A 26,344-nucleotide genomic window follows, 5' to 3' on the forward strand; every position below is an offset into this window, starting at 1 on the left:
ATATCTCAATAAAGCTATTAAGAAGATTAATATTTGACTTTTCATCACAAACAATGGAGAAGGCAATTGTGAAAGCAAAGTGCTGACAGCAAAAAATCACAGCCAAGAATTTTATACCCAGCAAACTATCACTAAAAAGTAAAGATGAAACAAAGACCTTCCTGAACAAAAACAACTAAGAAATTTTGTTGTTATATTAGCAGACATGTCTTAAAAGAAATTCTAAAGAGAATACTTGAGGCTGAAACAAAATGACATCAGGCAGTAACTCCAATCCACTGGAAGAAGTAAAAAGCACCCTAAATATAATTATATAGGTAAATATAAAGGACAGTATACATTTTTTATTATATTCTTCAGTTAACTGATTAAAAAAACAACTGCATAAACTGTATTGCTGGGCATGTAAAATGAAACTCAATTTTATTTCTTTATATGAGCATTGAATAATCCAAAAATTAAATTAAGGGAACAGTTTTTGGTTTTATTTTTGTTTTTAAAGATTGGCACCTGAGCTAACAACTGCTGCCAATCTTTTTATTTTCCTGCTTTCCCTCCCCAAATCCTCCCAGTACATAGTTGTATATTTTAGTTGTGGGTCCCTCTGGTTGTGCTATGTGGGACACCATCTCAGCATGGCCTGACAAGCAGTACCATGTGCGCGCCCAGGATCAGAACCAGCGAAACCCTGGGCCACCGAAGTGGAGTGTGTGAACTTACCACTCGGCCACGGGGCTGGCCCCAGGGGAACAGCTTTATTTGCAATAGCATTAAAAAGAATAAAATAATAATAAATTTAACAGAGGGGCAAGCCTTGTGCTGAAAGTTACAAAACGTTGAGTGAAATTAAAGAAGAGCTAAATAAATAAATTCAATATTCACAAATTAAAACACTTTATTTTATTGAAATATAATTGACATAACATTGTTATTAGTTTTAGTGTACAACTTAATCATTTGATATTAGTATATATGGCAAAATGATCACCACAATAAGTTTAGTTAACATCCATCACCACACATAGTTAATTCTTTTTCTTGTGATGAGAACTTTTAAGATCTGCTCTCTTAGCAACTTTCAAATATGCAGTACAGGATTGGTAACTATAGTCACCATGCTGTACATTACATCCGCACTGGCCTCCCCAGTCTCTGGAGAGAATTACAGTCAGCCCCTAAATGTGTGTTAAAATCCAAGCCTGACCCTCAACTGTTCCTTTTAACATCTGCAAATAGGTCTCCTTAATTAAAAGACTGGTTACAGTCTGCTGCCCCTGGGTCAGGCTTTGAGAGGACAGCTGGTTAGGAACCGTTTCTGTTTGTTATAGTCCTGTAGACTTCATTAACATAGGCCCTGCTGGCCACCAGAGCCAGGTGATCAAGGGGTGCATCGGCTGGACAGCAGCTGCAAAAGCCAGGTGATCAAGGGGTGCATCGGCTGGACAGCAGCTGCAAAAGCCAGGTGATCAAGGGCTGCATCGGCTGGACAGCAGCTGCAAAAGCCAGGTGATCAAGGGCTGCATCGGCTGGACAGCAGCTGCAAAAGCCAGGCTCCAGATGTGTGCACAAGCTGCTTTCTAGGAGATGGTGGTGACCTGGAGTGAGGCCAAGGGAGAGTGTGAAGATGGTACCCTCTGGTCTCCAGTCTCTGGAGATTATTGTAGTCAGCTCCTAGATGTCTGTTAAACTAGAAGCCTGCTCCTCAGGCCACATCTTTTAAGATAAGCAAATAGGCTTTTTTTTATAGAAAGATTGTTTTCAGTCTGCTGCCTCTGCACTGGGCCTTGGGGGAATAGCCACGATGAGTTAAGAAGGGTTACCATTAAAGAACCATTTTTTTTTAATAGATTTTATTTTTTTCCTTTTTCTCCCCAAAGTCCCCCGGTACATAGTTGTATATTCTTCGTTGTGGGTCCTTCTAGTTGTGGCATGTGGGACGCTGCCTCAGCGTGGTTTGATGAGCAGTGCCATGTCCACGCCCAGAATTTGAACCAACTAAACACTGGGCCACCTGCAGCGGAGTGCGCGAACTTAACCACTCGGCCACGGGGCCAGCCCCAAGAAACATTTCTTTTTTTAAAAAAATTGTTTTATCGAGGTCACATTGGTCTATAACATTGTGTAAATTTCACATGTACATAACTATATTTAGACTCCTGTATAGACCGCATCCTGTTCACCTTTAAAATTCTAGTTTCCATCCATCACCATACACATGTGCCTTTTTACTGCTTTTGCAGTCCTCCCACCCTTCCCCTCTGATAACCACCAATCTGTTCTCTATATCCATGTGTTTGTTTATCTTCCACATATGAGTGAAATCATATGATGTTTGTCTTTCTCTGTGTGACTTATTTTTCTCAGCACAGTACCCTCAAGGTCCATCCCTGTTGTCACAAATGGCACAATTTCATATTTTTCTTTATGGCTGAGTAGTATTTCATTACATATATAATACAGTAATTATGTATATAATGTAGTAATTCATTATATATATATATATATATATATATATATTCACCATGTCTTCTTTAACCATTCATCCATTGATAGGCACTTGGGCTGCTTCCAAAAACTAGTTCTTAGTTCACTATTTCCTCATGGATCTTGCAGATCCAAGCCCCATTGGCTTTTAGAGCTGGATGTTTTGGAGGTCTATCTCAGGTGGAAGTCTTAAAAATCTGGATGCCAGATGTGGGATCCAAACCCTTCATTCCTCAGGGAGAAGCTGGGATTTTTGAGTTCCTTCCCTCTTGTGCATCTCCGTGCCAGGGGTGGAGTTTATGGTAAGATTGTGCCTCAGCCTCTCCTATTTATTTCAATGTGGGTTTTTTCACTTGATGTATAGGAGTTGCTCGGCTGGTTTCTGGATTTCTTTCAGAGGGAGTTGTCTTGTATGCAGCTATAAATTGGGTGTGTCAATGGGAGGAGGTGTTCAGGAGTCTTCTATGTCATCATTTTGAACCAGAACTCTCAGAACACTCCTATTTTTAAGATGGCAATTCTCCTCAAACTGGTATATGCATTCACTTTAATCCTTATCAATACTCCAGAAGGCTTTTTTAAAAAATGAAATTAACAACTTGAAACTAAAATTTATATGGAAATGCAAAAGACTTAGAATAGCCAAAACCATTTGTAAAAGATGAATAAAACTGTAGGGCATTCACTTCCCAATTATAAAATTTACCATAAACTTTGAGTTATCAAAACAAAATAGTAACGGCATAACAATAGACAGATAGATCCAAGGAAGAGAATTTAGACTCCAGTAGTAAACCCTTGAAATTATAGCTAATTGATTTTCAACTAATTGCCAAGGCAATTCCATGGAAACAGGATTCTTTTTCACAAATGGTGCTGGGACAATTGCATACCCACTTGCAAAAGATGAACCTGAAACTTTACTTCCAACCATACACAAAATTTAACTCAAAATAAATTATATACCTAAGTGTAATAGCTATACTATAAAACTCTTAGAAAAAAATGATTTTTTAGATGTAAGCTTAAAAGCATGACCCATAAAAGAAAAATTAATAAATTAGGCTTCATCAAAATTAAAAAATTTTGACTGCAACTAAGAAAATTAAGACAAGCCACAGACTGGGAGAAAATATTTGCAAATCCTGTATCAAATAAAGGAGTTCTGTCCAGAATATATAAATAACTCTTAACATTTTAAGAACTTAAAAAACACAAATTCACAAATGGGCATGAAATTTTAAAACACATTTCACCAAAGAAATACATGAATGACTAATAAGCACATGTAAAGATGCTCAACATCATTTGTCATCAGGAAAATGTAAATTAAAATCATCATTTGTCATCAGAAAAGTGTAAATTAAAATCACAGTAAAGTGTCACTTCATATCCAACAGAATGTCTATAATCAAAAAGGACAGACAATTGCCAAATGTTGGCAAGGATGGGGAGAACTGGAAAGCTTCATACTTTGCTGGTGTGTATGTGAAACTGTATAGCCACCTTGGAAAACAGTGGCATTTAAAAAAATAGTTAAACATAAGTTTACCATAAAACACAGCAACTCTACTCCTAGGCATCCACCTAAGAGAAATGAAAACTTTTAAGTCTTCACAAAGACCAACATGTGAATGTTCAGAGGCACATTCTTCATTATAGCCAAAAAGTGGAGCAAACCCAGATGTCATCAACCTGTGAATGGATAAAGAATATGTGCTACAGCCATACAAGAGAATAAAAAGGAATGAAATGTGATACATATTACAATATGGATGAAGCTCAAAAACATGCTTATTAAAAGAAACTACACACAAAAGACCATATATTTATGATTCCATTCATATGAAATGTCCAGAAAAGGCAAAGCTATAGAGACAAAAAGGAGATCAGTGATCGCCTGGGACTGGAGGTGGGAACTAACTTAGCTAAACCGTCATGAGGGATCTTATTGGAATGCTGAAAATATTCTAAAACTGAATTAAGACGATGATTGCACACCAGGAAATTTACTAAAATCCTTGACTCATAAAATTAAGATGGATGAATTTTATGGTATGCAAATTGTACCTCAGTGCACTGTTTTTTAAAAATAATTGCTTCCTAAGAGAACTGACAACAGCCTTGAAGGCCTGAGGCCTATCACACTGTAGGCCCCTGAGCCTAGCAACCAGCTATACTGGGTGCCAACCCAATTAAGAGGAAAACTGCAATAGGAGTGTGCTGATAGACTTTGGAGCCAACAATGCTGAAGCTCCCCAAACCGGATTTACAAACAGCTGGCCAGGGAAGGAAAGATTAGACTCTCTGGGTACCTGCAGTGGGAGCAACCCTGCAACAGCAGAAGGACACAAGTAGCTCACAAAGGGGTCACTCCTGGATCTTTTCAACTGGTGACGAGAGGGAAGCACACTGCTGGGCCTCATAAGGCATCTCATGAATAAGGCCACTTCTCCAAGATCAGGGGAGACATAGCCGACTCACCTAATACATAGACATAAGCACAGAGAAAGAGACATAGGAGACAGAGGAATAATTTCCAAGCAAGGGAACAGTACAAAACCCCAGAAAAAGGCCTAAATGAAACAGAAACAAGTGACCTCCTTGACAAAGAGTTCAAACAAACTATCATGAGGATGCTCACAGATATGGGGAGAAGAATGGATGAACACAGTGAGCACATCAGCAAAGAACTGGAAGATATTTAAAAAACCCAATCAGAAATGAAGAAGACAATACTGGAAATGAGAATTCACTAGAGGGACTCAATAGCAGAGTAGAGGAGGCAGAAGAATCGATCAGTGAGCTAGAGGAAAGACTAGAGGAAACCACCCAAGCAGAACAGAAAAGAGAAAAAAGAATTAGTCTAAGGGAGCTCTGGGACAAGATGAAGTGTGCTAACATTTGGATTATAGGTGTCCCAGAAGGAAAAGAGAGAAAGGGGCAGAAAATTTATCTGAAGAAATAACAGATGAAAATTTTCCTAACTTGAGGGAAGAAACAGACATCCAAGTTCAGGAAGCACAGAAAGCTCCAAACAAGAGAAGCCCAAAGAGGCCCACACCAAGACATTTTATAATTAAAATGTCCAAAATTAAAGACAAAGAGAGAATCCTAAAAGCAGCAAGAGAAAGGCCACAAGTGACATATAAAGGGAAGCCCATCAGGCTAACAGCGGACTTCTCAACCGAGAGCCTACAGGTGAGAGGAGAATGGCACAACATATTTAAAGTGCTAAAAGGAAAAAACCTACAGCCAAGAATACTCTATCCATCAAGGTTGTCATTCAGAATGGAAGGAGAGATAAAGAGCTTCCCAGACAAGAAAAATTAAAGGAGTTTATCACCAAGAAACCAGATCTGCAAGAAATGCTGAAGGGACTTATTTAAGTGGGAAAGTAATGACCACAAATAGAGATTTAAAAAATTACCAAAAAACAAAACAACAACAGCAAAAAACCAGGCAATAAAATCTCTTGTAAAGGTAAAAATATACTAAAGGTACAGATCAACTACCTGTGAAGATAATATGAAGGTTAAAAGACAAATGTACTAAAATCACCTATTTCAACGATAAGAGGGTAATGGATGGACACACACTAAACAAGAGACTATATATGATTTGAAAAACATAAAATGTGGGAGGAGGGGAGTGAAAAAGTAGAGCTTTCAGAAAGAGGTCAAGCTAAAGAGTCTATCAACTCAATATAGACTGTTATATGCATAGCATATTAAATAGGATCCTCATGGTAATCACAAATCAGAAACCTATAACAAGCAAGAAAAAAGTAAGACAAAAGAAATTAAACATATTACTAAAGATAGCCATCAGACCACAAGGGAAGAGAGCAAGAGAAGAAGAAAGGAACAGAGAAGAACTACTAAAACACCCAGAAATAAAAGGGACAAAATGGCACTAAACACATATTTATCAATAGCCACTTTAAATGTCAATGGACTAAATGCTCCAATCAAATGCCATAGGGTGGCCAACTGGATAAAAAAACAAGACCCATGTATATGCTGCATACAAGAGACACACTTCAGTCCTAAAGACACTCACAAACTGAAAGTGAAAGGATGGAAAAAGATATTCCATGCAAATGGCAAAGTAAAGAAAGTGGGGGTAGCAATACTTACATCAGACAAAATAGACTTTAAAACAAAAACTGTAACAAGAGACAGAGACGTGCTCTACATAATGATAAAGGGAACAATCCAACAAGAAAATATAACACTTGTAAATATCTATGCACCCAACATAGGAGCACCTGAATATTATAAAGCAATTATTAACAGACATAAAAGGACAAATAGACAGTAACACAATAATAGTAGGGGACTTTAGCACTCCACTTACATCCAAACAGAAGATCAATAAGGAAACACTGGCCTTAAAGGACACATTAGACCAGATGGACTTAGCAGATATAAACAGAACATTCCATCCAAAAACTACAGAATACACATTCTTCTCAAATGCCCATGGAACATCCTCCAGGATTGATCACATATTAGGCCACAAAACAAGTCTCAATAAATTTAAGAAGATCGAAATAATACCATGCATCTTTTCTGACCACAGAGGTATGAAACTAGAAATCAACTACAGGAAGAAAACCAGAAAAGCCACAAAAATGTGGAGATTAAACAAGCTGCTACTGAACAATGATTTGGTCAATGAAGAAATCAAAGGAGAAATAAAAAAAATTCCTGGAGACAAATGAAAATGAAAACACGACATGCCAAAATCTGTGGGATACAGCAAAAGCAGTTCTAACAGGGAAGTGTATAGCAATTCAGGCTTACGTCAACAAAGAAGAAAAATCCCAAACAGACAATCTAAAAATGCATCTAAAGATACTGAACAAAGAACAACAAACAAAGCCCAAAATCAACAGAAGGAAGGAAATAATAAAAATCAAAGCAGAAATAAACAACATAGAGACTAAAAGAAAAATAGAAAAAATTAATGAAACCAAGAGCTGGTTCTTTGAAAAGATAAACAAAATGGACAAACCCTTAGCTAGACTCACCAAGAAAAAAAGAGAGAATGCTCAAATAAATAAAATCAGAAATGAAAGAGGAGAGATTACAACAGACACCTCAGAAATACAAAAGATAATAAGAGAATACTATGAAAAGATATACACCAACAAATTGGATAATCTGGAAGAAATGGATAAATTCTTAGAAACATACAACCTTCCAAAACTGGACCAAGAAGAAGTAGAAAATTTGAATAGAGCAATCACCAGTAAGGAGATCGAAACAGTAATCAAAAACCTCCCAAAAAATAAACGTCCAGGACAAGATGGCTCCCCTGGTGAATTCTACCAAACATTCAAAGAAGAATTAACACCTATCCTTCTAAAACTCTTACAAAAATTTGAAGAGGAGGGGAGGCTTCCTAACTCATTCCAAGAGGCCAACATTATCTTAATACCAAAACCAGACAAGGACAACATAAAAAAAGAAAATTACATGCCAATATCACTGATGAACATCGATGCAAAAATCCTCAACAAAATACTAGCAAATTGAATACAACAATACATTAAAAAGATCATACATCATAATCAAGTGGGTTTCATTCCACGGATGCAGGGATGGTTCAACATCTACAAATCTATCAACAGGATACACCACGTTAACAAAATGAAGAATAAAAATCACATGATCATCTCAATAGATGCAGAGAAAGCATTTGACGAGATACAGCATCCATTTATGATAAAAGCTCTAAATAAAATGGGTATAGAAGGAAAATACCTCAACATAATAAAGGTCATATATGACAAGCCCACAGCAAATATCACTCTCAATGGAGAAAAACTGAAAGCTATCCCTCTAACAACAGGAACCAGACAAAGATGCCCACTGTCACCACCCTTATTTAACATAGTATTGGAAGTCCTAGCCAGAGCAATCAGGCAAGAAAAAGAAATAAAAGGGATCCACATCGGAAAAGAAGTGAAACTGTCGCTCTTTGTGGATGGCATGATTGTATGTCTAGAAAACCCTAAAGATTCCACTAAAAAACTTTTAGAAACAATAAAGGAATACAGTCAAGTCGTGGGATACAAAATCAACACACAAAAATCAGTTGCGCTTCTATACACCAACAATGAAGTTGCAGATGAGAAATTAAGAATACAATCCCATTTACAATTGCAACAAAAAGCACAAAATACCTAGGAATAAACTTAACCAAAGAGGTGAAAGATCTGTACACCGAAAACTATAAAACATTGTTGAAAGAAATCGAAGACACAAAGAAATGGAAAGATATTCCGTGCTCTTGGATTGGAAGAATTAACCTCGTTAAAATGTCCATACTTCCTAAAGCAATCTATAGATTCAACGCAATCCCTATCAAAGTTCCAACAACATTTTTCACAGAAATAGAACAAAGAATCCTAAAATTTATATGGAAGAACAAAAGACCTCGAATAGCCAAAGGATTCCTGAGAAAAAAGAACAAAGCTGGAGGTATCACACTCCCTGATTTCAAAATACACCACAAAACCATAGTAACCAAAGCAGCATGGTACTGGCATATAAACAGACACACAGATCAATGGAACAGAATTGAGAGCCCAGAAGTAAACCCACACGTTTATGGACAGCTAATATTGGACAAGGGAGCCGAGAGCATACGATGGAGAAAGGAGAGTCTCTTCACGACTTGACTGTATTCCTTTATTGTTTCTAAAAGTTTTTTAGTGGAATCTTTAGGGTTTTCTAGACATACAATCATGCCATCCGCAAAGAGTGACAGTTTCACTTCTTTTCCGATGTGGATCCCTTTTATTTCTTTTTCTTGCCTGATTGCTCTGGCTAGTGTTGGGAAAACTGGACAGCCACATGCAAAAGAATGAAAGTAAACCATTCCCTTACACCATGCACAAAACTCAACTCAAAATGGATTAAAGACTTTAATGTAAGACCCAAAACCATGGAACTTCTAGAAGAAAACATAGGCAGTACGCTCTATGACATCGGTCTGAGTAGCATATTTTCAAGTCCCATGTCTGACCGGGCAAGGGAAACAAAAGAAAAAAATGAACAAATAGGACTACATCAAACTAAAAAGCTTCTGCACAGCAAAGGAAACCATCAACAAAATGAAAAGACAACCTAAGAATTGGGAGAAGATATTTGCAAACCATATATCAGATAAGGGGTTAATATCCAAAATATACAAAGAACTCATACAGCTCAACAACAAAAAAACCCAACAATCCAATTAAAAACTGGGCAATAGATCTGAACAGAGATTTCTCCAAAGAAGATATACAGATGGCCAACAGGCATATGAAAAGATGCTCAACATCATTAGCTATCAGGGAAATGCAAATCAAAACTACAATGAGACATCACCTCACTCCGGTCAGAATAGCTATAATCAACAAGACAGGAAACAACAAATGTTGGAGAGGATGTGGAGAGAAGGGAACCCTTGTTCACTCCTGGTGGGAGTGCAAACTTGTGCAGCCACTATGGAAAGCAGCATGGAGTATCCTCAGAAAATTAAGAATAGATCTATCATATGATCCAGCTATCCCACTGCTGGGTATTTATCCAAAGAACATGAAAACACAAATGCATAAAGATACCTGCTACCCCTATGTTCATTGCAGCATTATACACAATAGCCAAGACTTGGAAGCCACCTAGGTGCCCATCAAGGGACGAATGGATAAAGAAGATGTGGTATTTATACACAATGAACTACTACTCAGCCATAAGAAATGATGAAATCCGGTCATTTGTGACAACATGGATGAATCTTGAGGGTATTATGGTGAGAGAAATAAGTCAGAGGGAGAAAGTCAAATATCATATGATCTCACTGATAAGTAGAAGATAAAAACAACAACAGACAAACACATAGCATTGGAGATTGGATTGCTGGTTACCATGGGGAAGGGGGTAGGGGGGAGGGCAAAAGAGGTGATTGGGCTCACGTGTGAGGGGATGGACTATAACTAGTTTTTGGGTGGTGAACATGATGTAATCTACACAGAATTCGAAATATATTATGATGTACATCCAAAAATAAATTAATTAATAAAATAATATATAATTGCTAATCTTTACCTCTATGAGTAACAAATGTACCAACTTGAGTACAATGTTTATGTACAGTTGTTTGTGTCTTTAGCCCTACAGTATCCACTCAAAGCACTCTTTTCCAGTTACTTTGAGCTTCTCATTTTTGTCTACCCCATCAGTAAAGTTATATCATACATTTATTCTTTGGTTTTTTTCCAGCTTTATTGAGATATATATGACATAACATTGTGTAAGTTTAAGGTGTACAATGTGTCGATTTGATACACTTACATATTAAAAAATGATTTGCACCACAGTGTTAGTTTACACCTCCATCATGTCACATAATTACCATATCTTGTTTTGTAGCAAGAACATTTAACACTTCCTCTCGGAGCAACTTTCAAGTACATAATACAGTATTGTTAACCATAATCACCATGCTGTACATTAGATGTCCAGAACTTATTCATCTTATAACTGGAAGTTTGTATCCTTTGAACAACATCTCCCCACTTCCTCCACTCCCCCCCTACCAGCCCCTGAAAACCACCATGCCACTCTCTGTTTCTATGAGTTCAGCTTTTTGAGATCCCACACAGAAGTGAGATCATAGAGTATTTGTCTTTCTCTGTCTGACATTCCACTTAGCATAATGCCCTTAAGATTCATCCATGTTGTTGGAAATGGCAGGATTTCCTTCTTTTTTAATAGCTGAATAGTATTCTATTATAGATAGAATTATATTATTTATATATATTAATAATGCTATATAGTTATTATTAACATATATAAAATAAAACCGCTATTTTGAATTCTTTATTGGCTAAATTGTAGGTCTCCATGTCTTTGGGTTTGGTTACTGGAAGATTATTTTGATCCTCTGGTGGTATCGTGTTTCCTTGATTTCTCACGTTCCTTGGAATTTTGTGTTGCTGTCTTCGTATTTGTGGTAGCAGTCACCACCTCCAATCTTGACTAACTGCCTTCAGGGAAGAAATACCTTCCATCAGCCCTGCTGGAGATTCTGAGGCTTTCTCAGACCTTGAATGGATGCACTTGCTTCATGCTTCTTGCTCCCTCTTGTGGTAGATTCATAAGCTTGTGTATCTTCTCTGTATCCTGCAACACAATAGGCTGAGGGCTGACAGCCACCTTTTTCTAAAATTTACTTATTTATTTATTTTTATTTAATTATTTTATTGAAGTCATATTGGCTTATAACGTTGTGTAACTTCAGGTGTACATTATTATATATCAGTTTCTGCATAGACTGCATTGTGTTCACTACCAATAGTCTAGTTTTTAATCCATCACCATACATATGTGCCTCTTTACCCCTCTCGCCCTCCCTCCAGCCTCTTCCCCTCTGGTAACCACTAATCTGTTCTCCTTATCCATGTGTCTGTTTATCTTCCACATATGAGTGAAATCATACAGTGTTTGTCTTTCTCTATCTGGCTTATTTCGCTTAACATCGTACCCTCAAGGTTCATCTGTGCTGTTTTCCATTCATCTCCTTTATCCATTCATCTATTGATTGGCACTTGGGTTGCTTCCACATCTTGGCTATTGTGAGCAATGCTGCGATGAACATAGGGGTGCATAAATCTCTTTGAATTGTTGATTTCACGTTCTTTGGCTAAATACCCAGTAGTGGGATAGCTGGATCATTGGTATTTCCAGGTTTAATTTTTTGAGAAATCTCCATACTGTTTTCCATAGTGGCTGCACCAGTATCCATTCCCACCAGCAGTGTATGAGGGTTCCCTTTATTCCATATCCTCTCTAATACTTGTTATTTTTGTCTTGTTAATTATAGCCATCCTGACAGGTGTAAGGTGGTATCCTGAATGTAAGACCTAAAACCATAAAACTCCTAGAAGAAAATATAGGCAGTACAGTCTTTGACATTGCTCTTAGCAGTATCTTTTTGAATGCCGTTTCTACTCAGGGAAGAGAAACAAGAGAAAAAAATAAACAAGTGGGACTATGTCAGACTGAAAACCTTCTGCAAGGCAAAGGAAACCATCAACAAAATGAAAAGACAACCCGCTAACTGGGAGAAAATATTTTCAAATCATTTATCTGACAAGGGGTTAACTTCCAAAATATAAAAAGAATTCATACAACTCAAAGACTAAAAAACCAAACAACCCAGTCAAGAAACGGGCGGAGGATATGAACAGACATTTTTCCAAAGAAGATATACAGATGGCCAATAGGAACATGAAAAGATGTTCAACATCACTAATTATTAGGGACATGCAAATCAAAACCACAAAGAACTATCACCTCCCTTTGTTATCCCTTGGATGCCACTGCAGCTCAAGTTTGTGGTTTCTTTCTGGCCCACAGACCCTGGCTTGCTTTCCGCAAGTCGTCCCTAGTTGTCCACCAAAGCTTTCTCTTGCTGCCCGCCTCAGAGTGAGCACAGGAAGCTGGCTGCAGAGTGGGGCAAGGTGTGGGTAAGGCATGTCTGTCACTGGAGGTGCTCATGGCCAGTTGGGGGGATCTGCAGGTGAGGCTTTCCCAGCAGTTCATGGGAAGGTTTCCTTATGGAATCTACAACACAGTCAGCAGGAAGCTCATCCCTTTGATGCTCTCTGAGAATCTTACCTGCCACTCTCCTGATCTCCTCTCACCCTACAATTTAGTACTCTGGATGCTACAAGAGAAAAATGGGTGTCTTTCATGGTGTCCTGCACAGCTGGGGAAGTCTGGTTCTCACTCACTTGTTCTCCCTTCCCTCCATAGGAGAAATCATGGGATGAGAAGGTCTCCATTGGCCCTAGCTGTGCCACCTTGGGGGAAGTGTGATGTGGGCAAAGTCAAACTGTTCCTTTTATCCATGCCAATGTGTCCAAACTCTTATTTTTTACTACACTGTAGTGCTGTAACTTCTCCTCTGGAAACCTGGACTTACACAAAAGGTCTCTTGTCTGTGGGTGATTGCCCAAGTCAGTGTTCTCCAGGTGCTTCCACACTGCAGCTGAGAGGGACTGAATCCAGTTCACAAGCTATTGCAGGGTCCACAGCCAGGATGGAAGTCTGTCTGCCTGATGCACGGGTGAGCGAGACTCCTCCGGTCCCTTGGCATGTGATGCTGGATCCCACAACTCCCACAAAGGCATTTTTGTTCATGAATGGACACCAGATTTTTATTGTTGGGAGGGGACAAAAACTAGGGGTACTTTATGCCATCAGGATGCTGACGTCACTTGTCATACATTTATAATACAGTCAGTTCCAAATGTCCCAGTCTGCATTCCATCCTGGGATCTCCCAACATCCTGGTTCATTTGTTTTTGCACGCATATTTTTATTGAGAAAATTATAATGTAGTTAAAATATAATGTAATTGGATAATGGAAAAGACTATCTAAATGCATGGATTATTGACTGCTATGTGCCCCTGTTTTTTCCTGCCTTTTTGTAGAAGAGTGCCTACTGTAGAGCCTATCCCTGTCTTGCCGTTGTATTTTGTGCTTGTTTTGTGGGAAGTCACATCATAGAAGCTGTGTCTGAAAATGATTATAGATGACAAGATTGTGGTCTTTGGCCTTGATCCCAAATTTTAATTAGAATGTATTGGGTTCTGGGAAGAGCACATGTATTTTGCATATGTGTTGGAGTCGTGAATGCTTGCAACCAGGAGGAACACTGTGGTGGACTTGTTTCAACCATGGCCTCAGTGTGTTCTTGACTACTTGTATCCATGTCCTTCTACACAACTTTGGTCTTGGCTAAATGACTTTAGTGAATGGGACAAAAGCAAACAAATGCCAGCAGAGACTTTACACTTCATTGTATATGGAGGCTCACCCACATGCTGCTCCAGAACCTGAGGTTACAACATGGCGACTCCTCATCTAATCTGCTGGATGAGGAGAGACACGGAGCCAGGTCACCTCCTGTGCCACTTGGCTCCCAAACCACCCTTCTAAACCCTGGGACTCTGAAAACCACATTTCTGCTTTGCCGGGTCACCCCATGTTCGGCTGTGGAAATAGGGGACACCAGAGGGAGACCACAAGTTTGAAGGAGAAACAAGAATTTGTTTCTCCTATTTGGTTAACAGTGGGTTTCCTGAGAGCTTCAGGTCTCTATTCAGTTCCTGTGACCATCACCCAGCAATGCTTCTTTATCCCAGGAGCAGAAGTTCCTTCCCTGACATAAATGGTTTGTTTTTCTCCAACACTTGCAGAACCAGTTCTATTTAAATTCTCACCAGTGAGACAGTAGCATTGCTCCCTCTTTAGAAGTGTGTCTGAGACCCCTCCTGAAGAATCAGAGACACGAGCACCAGCCACGCTGCCTCCTCTACTCAGAGGTCTCCTTCAGCCTCAGGAGTGGCAACTGCTTCCTGAAATTTCTTCCTCCATGTCACCTTAGAGTTCTCGTTACACTTTCAGTTATCTAGTTAAAAACTTTATACTTAGTTAACTAGTTTTTTAATTCTTGCTCTCTTTCCAAGCAACTAGTGAGGTTTCTATCTTTCAATGGACCCCAGCTATATACCCTCATTGTCCCAAACAACAGGAAGCCAGTTGCCAGACATGTGAGTGAAGCCATTGACCACAAGCTGACCAAAGATGCATAAGGTAGCCCAGCCAAAACCAGTCTACATTGCTAACTCCCAAATCACGAACTATATAGTTACTATTTTAAGCCAAATAGTTTTGAGATGGTTATGCAGTAAAAGAACACTAACAAATATGGAAAAAATTAAAATAAAATATGACAGTAACTCACAGATAGGCATAAATGAAGAAACAAACAAAGAAAAAGACCCACAAAGTGGTATGCCTGATGGTTATGCAGAGAAAAATAATTTTTTCCCAAGGTTGCTGGTGAAAATGTAAATTTTAATAGCCTTTTAGGAAAGCAATATGGAAGTATCTTTTAACATTAAAAATCCAGGTTTGCTTTAACAATCTCAATCCTGGGACTCTCCCCCAAGGAGATCAAAGTACCCATATCTAAAACTATATGTTCATGGACACATTTAGTAGTGGTGAAAAGCTAAAAAAGTCCATGCCCTTTAAGAGAAGAATGATTGAATTAAGAATTCTGTACAATGAAATATTATACTGCCAGTAAAAAGGACAAATTAAAGCCATTTCATTCAGGCTTACAAGGATTTACCAAAGAAATTTCTGAATAAAAGGTAAGATGCAAAACTAGTAAAATAAAAAACTGTACTATAAAAACTATTCTAAATAATTATATACTTATATTTTTACATGTAAGTTTTACCTTTTTGGGCAAAGGGTGACAAATTGATCACGTTTGTTGGGAATTTATTTGCTGTGATGTGCCTGGTAGAGAAATCTTCTTGTTGAGGTGAGAGTATATTTTTGTTTTTAAATAAATTAATACCTAAAATAAAGTTTAAAAAGAAAAATTACATGAAGACTCTAAATATTCACACACTATTCCCCAAACTCCATGTATTATTAGTCTTTCTTTATGCATTTGTAATATTTTCTTCCCACATTTTATTTAATGGCCACTTGTGTATTACTCTAGTTTCTATAAACTATTTCATCATTTTCCCTTCCTTGTATTTATTCGGTTTTCCTTGATCATATCTTCCCTTTTTTTCAGCTTCATTGGGGTACACTTAGTATACAAAAGCTTGACACATTCAATTTAAACATTTTGATGCACTTGAACATATGCATACCTGTGTTCCCATCACCACAATCAAGGTAATAACATATCCATCACCTCCAAAAGACTTCCCGTGTGTCCTTGCTTTTGTGTGTGTGTATGGTAAGAATACTTAGGACAAGTACTCCCCTCCTCTCCTAACAATTTTTAAGTGCACAACACTGTATTGTTAACTATAAGCACAATGTTGTACAGAAGGTCTCTAGAACTTCTTCATCTAGTACACTTGTAACTTTATACCCATTGAACAACTACCCATTTCTCTCTACCCCCAGCCCTTGGAAAACACCATTTTATTCTCTGCTTCTGTGACTATCTTACATCCCAAATAAGTGGAGTTATGCAGTGTTTGTCCTTCTGTGACTGGCTTATTTCACTTAGCATTAATGTCTTCCAGGTTCATCCATAGCCAGGTCCATATGGAAGAATTTCCTTCTTTTTCAAGACAGAATAATATTCCATTGTATGTCTATACCACATTTTCATTTCTTTTTTCCCCAGCTTTGTTGATATATAATTGACATATAACCTTGCATAAGTCTAAAGTTTACAATGTGATGCTTTGATATATGCATATGTTATGGAAGGATTACTGCAATACGATGAGTTAAACCCTCCATTTCCTCATGTAGTTACCTTTTTTAATTTTGTGGTAAGAACATTGAAGATCTATTCTCCTAACAACTTTCAATTATTTAATATATGACAGTATTGTTAACTATAGTCATCACACTGTACGTTAGATCTCAGAACTTCATCTTCTTACTGGAAGTTTGTACCCTTTGACCGACATCTCCTTATTTCCTCCATTCCACAGCCCCTGGTAACCACCATTCGACTCTATGTTTCTACGAGTTCAGCTTTTTTAGATTCCACATATAAGTGTGATTATATGAATGTCTTCTCTGTCTCACTTATTTCACTTATATGAGGACCTGAAGCTCCATCCATGTCACAAATGACAAGATTTCCTTCTTTTTAATGGCTGAATGATGTTCCATTGTGTATGTTATACCAAATTTTCTTTATCTCTTCATGTGTCTACAGACACTTAGGTTGTCTCCATGTCTTGGCTATTTTAAATAATGCTGCAGTGGACACAGTAGTGCAGATATCTATTTGAAATAGTGATTTCATCTCTTTCTGATAGGCACCCAAAAGTGGGACTGCTGGATCAAATGGTAGTTCTATTTTTAATTTTTGGAGGAACATCTATACTATTTTCCATAGAGGTTATATCAATTTACAATCTCACCAAAAGTGTACTAGGGTTCCCTTTTCCCCATGTCCTCGCCAACATTCATCTCTTGTCTTTTTAATGATAGCCATTCTAACAGGTGTGAGACAATATCTCATTGTGGTTTTGATTTGCATTTCCCTGATTAGTGATGTTGAGCACCTTTTCATGTACCTGTTATCCATTTGTAGGTCTTCTTTGAAAAATCTCCATGCAGGTCCTCTACCCATTTATAATTGCATTGTTTGGGTTCTTTTGCTATTTGGTTGTATGACTCCCTTATATTCTTTGGAAATTAACTCATTATCAGATAAATGATTTGCAAATATTTTCTGCCATTCTGTATGTTGCTTTTTCATTTTGTTGATGGTTTCTTTGGCTGTGCAGAAGCTTTTTAGTTTAATGTTGTCCCATCTGTTGATTTTTGCTTTTGTTGCTTGTCCTTTTGGGGTACTGTCAAAATATTGTTGCCAAGACCAATGTCAAGAAGCTTTTTCCCTGTATTTTCTTGTAGGAGTATGAGGTTTCAGATCTCACATTTAAGTCTTTAATTCATTTCAAGTTAATTTTGTTAATGATATAACGTATGAGAACAATTTCATTCTTGCACATGGATATCCAATTTTTCAACACCATTTGTTGAAGAGACTATCATTTCCCCATTGAGTATTCTTGGCCCCTTTGTCACATATTAGTTGTCAATATATATGAGGGTTTATCCAGGCTTTTGATTCTGTTCCATTCGTATACTGTCTGTTTTAATGTCAGTCCCATCCTGTTTTGATTACTATAGCTTTGCATTATATTTTGAAATCAGGAAGTGTGATGCTTTCAGCTTTGTTCTTCTCTCTCAGGATTGCTTTGTCTATTCAGGGTCTTTTGTGGTACCAAACAAATTTTAGGATTTTTTTTTCTACTTTTTGGAAAAACGCCATGGGAATATTGATAGAGATTGCATTGAATCTATACATGGCTTTAGGTAGTATCAACATTTTAAAAACATGAACTCTTCCAACCCATGAACCCAGGATAACATTCCATTTATTTGTGCTTCTTCAATTTCTTTCACCAAAGTGATGTGGTTTTTAGCGTTTAGGCCATTCTCAACCTTGCTTAAATTTTCCAAAGTATTCTACTGTTTTTGATGCTACTGTGAATGACTGTTTTTTAAATTTCTTTTTCAGATATTTCATTGTTAATGTATAGAAATGCAACTAATTTTGTATGTTGACTTTGTATCCTTCAACGTTGCTACATGCATTTATTAGTTCAAACAGTTTGATGGTGGACTCTTTAGGGTTTTCTGTATATAAAATCATCATCTGCAAACAGAGAATATTTTACTTTTGCCTTTCCAATTTGGATGCCTTCTATTTCTTTTTCTTACCTGATTGTTCCAGCTAGGAATTCCAGTACTAAGCCGAATAGGAGTGGTGAGACTGGTACCATGGTCCTAATCTTAGAGGAAAACATTTCAAACTTTCACCAATGAATGTGATGTTAGCTATGGGCTTATCACATACGGTCTTTATTATGTGGAGGTATGTTCCTTCTGTACCAAATTTATTGAGCATTTTTCTCATGAAAAGGTGTTTTAACTGTCAGATTCCCTTTCTCTATCTGTTAAGATGATCATGCAATTTCAATACTTCATTTTGTTAATGTGATTTATCACATTTATTGATTTACTTATGCAGAACCATTCTCCCATCCCATGGATAAATCCCAATTGATCATGGAATATGATCTTTTAATGTGCTGCTGAATTTGGTTTGCCAGTATTTTGTTGAAAATATTTGCATCAATATTCATCAGGGATTTTATTCATCAGGCTTGTAGTTTTCTTTTCTTATTGCATCCGTATCTGGCTTTGGTATCAGAGTAATGCTAGCCTTGTAAAACGAGCTTCTGAGAGTTCCCTCCTCTTGAGTCTTTTGGAAGAGTTTGAAAAGGATTGGCATTAATTATTCTTTAAATGTTTGGTAGAATTCACCAGTGAAACCATCTAGGTCTGGACTTTTCTTTGATGGTGGCTTTTTATTACTGATTCAATCTCCTCCTTGTTATTGGTCTATTCATATTTTCTATTTCTTCATGATTCAGTCTTGGTAGGTGGTATGTTTCTACGAATTTATCCATTTCTTCTAGGTTATCCAATTTGTAGGCTTATAATTATTCATAGTATCTCTTATAATCTTTGTATTTCTGTGGCATCAGTTTAATATCTCTTTTTTTCATTTCTGACTTTATTTGTCTTCCTTTTTTTCCCGCTTGTTAGTTTAGCTACAAGTTTGTCAATTTTGTTTACCTTTTCAAAATACACCTTGGGGCCAGCCCAGTGGTGTAGTGGTTAAGTTCATACACTCCACTTCAGCGGCCAGGGGTTTGCAGGTTTGGATCTCAGGTACGGACCTACACACCGTTCATCAAGCCATCTTGTGGTGGCATCCCACATAGAGGAAGATTGGCGCAGATGTTAGCTCAGAAACAATCTTCCTCAAGCAAAAAGAGTAAGATTGGCAACAGATGTTAGCTCAGGGCCAAACACAGGTGTGTTCCCCCATCTTCAGTTTTGGGGAAGTGTTTGAGAAGGATTGGTGTTAATTCTTCTGTAAATATTTGGTGAAACTCACCAGTGAATCCATCTGGTCCTTGACTTTTTTTCATTGGGAGATGTGTGATTAGTGATTCAATCTTCTTACTAGTAATTGTTTTGTTCACATTTTCTATTTGTTTTTCTGTGACGTCAGTAGTAATGTTTTCTTTTTTATTTATAATTTTGTTCATTTGGATCCTCTCTCTTTTTTCCTGGGTTAGACTAGGCTAGTTTATCAACTGTCTTTATCTTTTTAAAGAATGAATTCTTAATTTTGTTAATCTTTTCTATTGCTTTTCTGTTCTCTATTTCATTTATTTCTGCTCTTATCTTTATTAGTTCTTTTCTTATGCTAAATTTGGGCTTTGATTATTCTGCTTTTGCTAGTTCCTTGAAGTATAGAGTTAGGTTGTTTATTTGAGTTCTTACTTGCTTCTAATGTAGGTGTTTATTGCTATGAACTTCCCTCTTAGAACTGCTTTTGTTGCATCCCGTAAGTTTTGGTATGTTGTATTTCCATTTTCATTTGTCTCAAGATTTTTTTTATTTTCTCTTTAATTTCTTCTTTGGTCCATTGGTTGTTTAGGAGTGTTAATATTCATACATTCATGAGTTTTCCAGTTCTCCTCTTGTAATTGATATTTTTTGTTTCATAACACTGTAGTCAGAGAAGATACTTAGTATGATTCTATCTTTTCGAATTTTCTAAGACTTGTTTTGTGGCCTAATGCATGGTCTATCCTAGAAAATGTTCTATGAGCTGTTGAGAAGAATGTGTATGGTATTGTTGTCAAATAGAATGTTCTGTATATGTCTTTTATGTTCATTTGGTATCTAGTGTTCAAATCCAGTTTCCTTATTGATTCTCTGTCTAGATAATCTATCGATTGTTGAGAGTGAGTTATTAGAGGCCCCAACTTTTATTGCATTGTTGTTTATTTCTCCTTGTAGCTCTGTTACACATTTAACTTTATATATTTAGGTGATTCAATGTTGTACATAAATATTTACAATTATTATATCTTCTTAATAGATTGCCCCTTTATCATAATATAATGACCTTTTTTATTTTTAAATCATATTTAGATTACAGTCTATTTTGTCTAATATAAGTATCAGTACCTCTGCTTTTTTTTCTTTTTTGGTTACCATTTGTCTGAAATATCTTTTTCTATCCCTTCATTCTCAGTCTATGTGTGTTTTTAAAGCTACGGTGTGTCTCTTTAAGGCAGTACATTGTTGGATCTCTTTTTTTCATCTATTCAATCATTCCATGGCTTTTGATTGGAAAATTAATCTAATTACATTTAAAGTAATTATTGATAGGTAAGTTCTTATTATTGCTATTTTCTTAATTGTTTTATGGCTGTTTTGTGGATCTATTGTTCCTTGTTTCTTATCCTTCTGTCTTTCTTTGTGTTATGAAGTCTTTTGGTATCAGTATGCTTTAACTTCTTTATCATGTTCTTTTGTGCAATTACTACAGGTGTTTCCATGAAGCTTACAAAAAATATCTTAAAATTATAACACTCTATTTAAAACTGATAACAACTTAACTTCAATAGAATTCCTAAACTTTACACATTTTACACATTTACTTCTCCTTCACCTTACATTTTAGTCTATTGATGTTACAGTTTACAAATTTTTTATATTGTGCATCCAATAACAGATTACTATAGTTATGGTTATTTACTACATTTGTTTTTAACTTTTAAACTAGGATTGTAAATAAATTATGAACCAGCACCATATTACAGAATCTAACTGACAATATATTTACATTACCAGTGATTTTACACTACCTTCTTATGTTTTTATGATGTTCATTAGTGTCCTTTTATGTCCACACAAAGAACTCTGTTTAGCATTTCTTGTAGGGGGCGTCTAGTGGTGACGTATTCCCTAAGCTTTAGTTTGTTTGGAAAAATCCTTGTCTCTCTTTTCTGAAGGACAGCTTTGCCAGGCATAGAATACTTGGTTGATGGATTCCCTCCCCCCCCCCCCCCCACCACTATTTTGAATATATCATCCCATTCTCTCTTGGCCTGAAAAGTTTCTGTTGAGAAATCTATCTATATTCTTATGGGGTTTCCCTTGTGTGCAACTTTCTTCTTTTCTCTTTCTGCTTTCAAAATTATTTGTCTTTGACTCTTGACAATTTAATTGTAGTGTGTCTCAATGTAGCCCTATGTGAGTTCAGTCTATTTGGGAACCTTTAGGATCATGGAACTGGATGTCCACTATTGCTATAAATACACTTTCTGTTTCTTTCTCTTTCTTTCTTCCTTCTGAAATTCCGACAATGTGGATACTGTTTCTATTGATTGTGTCCCATAAGTCCTAAGGATTTCTTTACTTTTTCATTCTTTTTTCTTTTTTCTCCTCTGACTGGATAATGTCAAATATCCTGTTTTCTAGGACACTGAGTCATTCTTCTGCATAGTTGAGTCTGATTTGGGAGCTCTCTATTGAGTTTTTCAGTCATTATACTTTTCAGCTCTAAGATTTCTGTTTGATGGTTTCTATTTCTTTGTTGAACTCCTTTTGTTTATGCATTGTTTTCCTAATTTTGTTTAGTTGTCTCTCTTAGTTGTATTCTTATAGTTTACTAACTTATTTAAGAGTATTATTCTGAATTGTTTCTGACAGTTCATAGATCTTCATTTCTTTAGGATCAGTTATTGGATCATTATTAGTTTCCTTTGGTAATGTCATGCTTACCTAATTCTTTGTGATCCTTGATTCTTTATATTAGCATCTGTGCATTTGAGTAAGCAGCCTCCTCTTCCAGACTTTACAGGTTAACTTTGGCAGAGATAGTTCTTCACAAGTCAGCTCAGCTTGGGTTTCTTAATGTGTCCAGTGGTAACGCCCTTGGGCAGGTGGGGCTTGCTATCAATATTTATTTTTGGATGAGGCCTCTGAAGCCAGGGATGGGAGGTGGCACTGGCTGAGAACAGTTGGATAAGACTTCTGGCTTTGTTTCCTGCCCAAGCAAGGCTGTAGGATGGGATCTGTGGTTGCCTGGTTCCCTGGTAAACCTTGCTAGACAACCATAACTAGGTACTATATTTAGTAGAAGGCAGGACTATGGATTATCTTCCCTGCCCAGGTGAGGCAGCTGAACAGGCACCAGGGCCTGCCTAACTCATTTTTGGGGACCAAAACCAGGCAAGACTATGCACTGAATTCCCCAGCCAGACAAGGCCACCAGTTTTCCTCTGCAGGTGGAGAAAGCCAAAGGGCTTGCTCTTTGTTCAATTGCTACCATAAGCTGGTCTGTTGGATGAACTATGCATCTTCCCGTGTGATCTGGTTCTGTTTCCAGGACAGTTAGGCTGATGGCTGTATTCAGCAATGGGCAGGGCTGTGAATTAATATCCCTGCCAAGGCAGAGCAGGAGAACCAGCTCCATAGCTGGCAAGGCTCTTTTTTTGTGGTCTTGACTCAAAAGACCTAAGTCTCAGATTCTCTGGCCAAACGGTGCCACTGGCTTTGTTCTGCTGAAGATCAGCTCTGCCTGCTGTACTCTCTGTTTGAGTGTTGCTGGGCTACAGAGCCCCAGATGTTCTGGCTGGGATCTGGTCAGGTGAGGCCAGAAGCTATACTCAGCAGTCAGTGGGACTATGAATGAACTCCCCTTTCTGGGCAGAATGGGAGGGCCAGTTCCAAGCAGCTTCCTCAGTGTTCCTGATCAGGCTTTCTGGTCAAGAGTGGCCAGGAGCTACATGCAGCAATGAGTGGGGCTATTAATTAGCTCCCCTGCTTGGGTGGAGCAGGGGAACTGACTCCAAACCCAACAAGGCTCTTTGTGGTCTTGACTCAAGCTGACCCACTCCTCAAGTTCCCAGGCCAAACAGTGTTGTGGCTTTGCTCTGCTTTACTGTCTGCTCAAGCGGTGCTGGGCTATATAGTTTCCAGGAGTTCCGGACAGTCTTCTTGGTCAGGTGGGGCAAGAAGTTACACTCAGCAAGAGACCATGGTATGACTCTGCTTTCATGCTTGAGTGATGGTAGATCAGAGTCCAGGGCTGGCAAAGCTCTTCATTTGAGGACCCAAATCATACATACCTGCCACTAGGAACCACTAGGCCAGCCCCTACGTGTTAAGTTTTTGATGTCATAATTTATCCTTGTTTGTATTGTGTATCCATTAACAAATTATTGTAGCTATAGTTATTTTTAATACTTTTGTTCTTTAACCTTTATGATAGAGTTAAGTGGTTAACAGGCCACCATATTGCAGTATTAGAGTATACTGATTTTGACTATATACTTATCTTTACCCAGTGTATTGTATGTTTTCAGGTCACTAATTAGTGTCCTTTCACTTTAGCTTGAAGAACTCCTTTCATCATTTCTTGTAAAAGAGTTCAAATGGTGATGAACTCATTCAACTTTTCTTTGTTTTCGAGTCTTACTTCACCTTCATTTCTGGAGAACAATTTTGCCTAGAAAGAATTCTATTTGGGAAGTTTTTTTCCCCCCAACATTTTGAGCATATCATCCCTCTCTCTTCTGGCCTGCAATGTTTTTGCAGAGAAAGCTCCTAACAGCCTGATGAGGATTGCCTTGTATGAGAGAAATGTTGTCCTCTTGCAGATATTAAAATTCTTTGTCCTTGACTTTAGACAGTTTTCTTATAATGTGTCTTGGCAAATATTGTTTTGGATTGAAATTTTGGGGTAATCTGTTAGCTTCATAAACTTGATGTTCAAATCTCTTCCTAGATTTGGGAAGTTTTCAGGTATTATTTCTTTTTTTATTGAGGTCACACTGGTTTATAAGATTATATAAATTTCAGGTGTACATCATTATATTTCAACTATAGACTGCATCATGTTCGCCACCAAAAGTCTAGCTGCCATCTGTCACTGTACACACGTGCCCTTTTACCCCTTTCACCCTTCCTCCCCTCTTCCTCTCTGGTAACCATCAATCTATTCTCTGTGTCTATGTTTGCTGTTGTTTTATCTTCCACATATGAGCAAAATCTTATGGTAATTGTCTTTGTATGACCTATTTCACTTAGCATAATGTCCTCAAGGTCCATCCATGTTGTCACAAATGGCAAGATTTTATCTTTTTTTATGGCTGAGTAGTATTCCATTATATATATATCTTCCATCTTCTTTATCCATTCATCCAGTGATGGGCACTTAGGTTACTTCTAAGTCTTGGCTATTATGCATAATTCTGCAATGAACATAGGGAGGCATAAATCTTTTTGAATGTGTTTTCATGTTTTGGGGATAAATACTCAGAAGTAAAAGAGCTGGATCATATGTTAGTTCTATTTTAAATTTTTTGAGAAATCTCATAATGTTTTCCATAGTGGCTGCACCAATTTACATTCCTACCAGAAGTGTAGGAGGGTTCCCTTTTCTCTACATCTTCTCCAAAATTTGTTATTTCTTGTCTTTTTAGTAATAAGTATTCTGGTGGGCATGAGGTGATATCTCATTGTAGTTTTGATTTGTATTTCCCTAATAATTAGTGATGTTGAACATCTTTTCATGTGTCTGTTGGCCATCTGTATATCTTCTTTGGAAAAATGTCTGTCCATATGCTCTGTCCATTTTTTGATGAGATTATTTCATTGTTGTTGTTGAGTCCTATGAGTTCTTTGTATGTTTTAGATATTAACCCCTTATCAGATATATGATTTGAAAATATTCTCTCCCAGTTGGTGGGTTGTCTTTTTGTTTTGTTGCTGGTTTCCTTTGCCATGAAGAAACTTTTTAGTTTGATGTAGTCCCATTTGTTTATTTTTTCTTTTGTTTCCCTTACCTGAGGAGACATGATATTCAAAAAGATACTGCTAAGACCAATGTCAAAGAGTGTACTGCCTACAATTTCATCTAGAAGCTTTATGGTTTCAGGTCTTACAGTCAAGTCTTTAATCTATTTTGAGTTAACTTTTGTGTATGGTATAAAATAATGGTCTACTCTCATTCTTTTGTGTATGGCTGTCCAGTTTTTTACCACCATTTATTGAAGAGACTTTTCTCTCTCCATTGTATGTTCTTGTCTCCTTTATTGAAAATTAGCTGTTTGGAGATGTGTGGGTTTATTTCTGAGTTCTCAGTTCTGTTCTATTTATCTGTTTTTGTGACAGTACCATGATGTTTTGATTACTATAGCTTTGTACTATATTTTGAAATCAGGGAGTGTGATACCTCCAGCTTTGTTCCATTTTCTCAATATTGCCCTGGCTATTCAGGTTCTTTTGTTGTTCCATACAAATTTTAGGGTTATTTGTTCTATTTCTGTGAAAATGTCATTGGGATTC

General features: G+C 37.3%; 1 protein-coding gene across 10 annotated transcripts in view; it reads right to left on the reverse strand.

Annotated features, from left to right (window-relative positions):
• Positions 1 to 26,344, reverse strand: part of CCDC7 (coiled-coil domain containing 7) — a 463,736-nt gene that overhangs the window by 21,878 nt on the left and 415,514 nt on the right. For all 10 annotated transcript variants that reach the window (XM_070601703.1, XM_070601701.1, XM_070601699.1 and 7 more), the window contains one exon: positions 15,801 to 15,923. In XM_070601703.1, coding sequence (XP_070457804.1) covers positions 15,801 to 15,923 — 123 coding nt within the window. The remainder of the gene's footprint in view (positions 1 to 15,800; positions 15,924 to 26,344) is intronic.

Source organism: Equus przewalskii, chromosome 30 (genome assembly GCF_037783145.1).
Source record: "Equus przewalskii isolate Varuska chromosome 30, EquPr2, whole genome shotgun sequence".
Taxonomy (NCBI): Eukaryota; Metazoa; Chordata; class Mammalia; order Perissodactyla; family Equidae; genus Equus; species Equus przewalskii.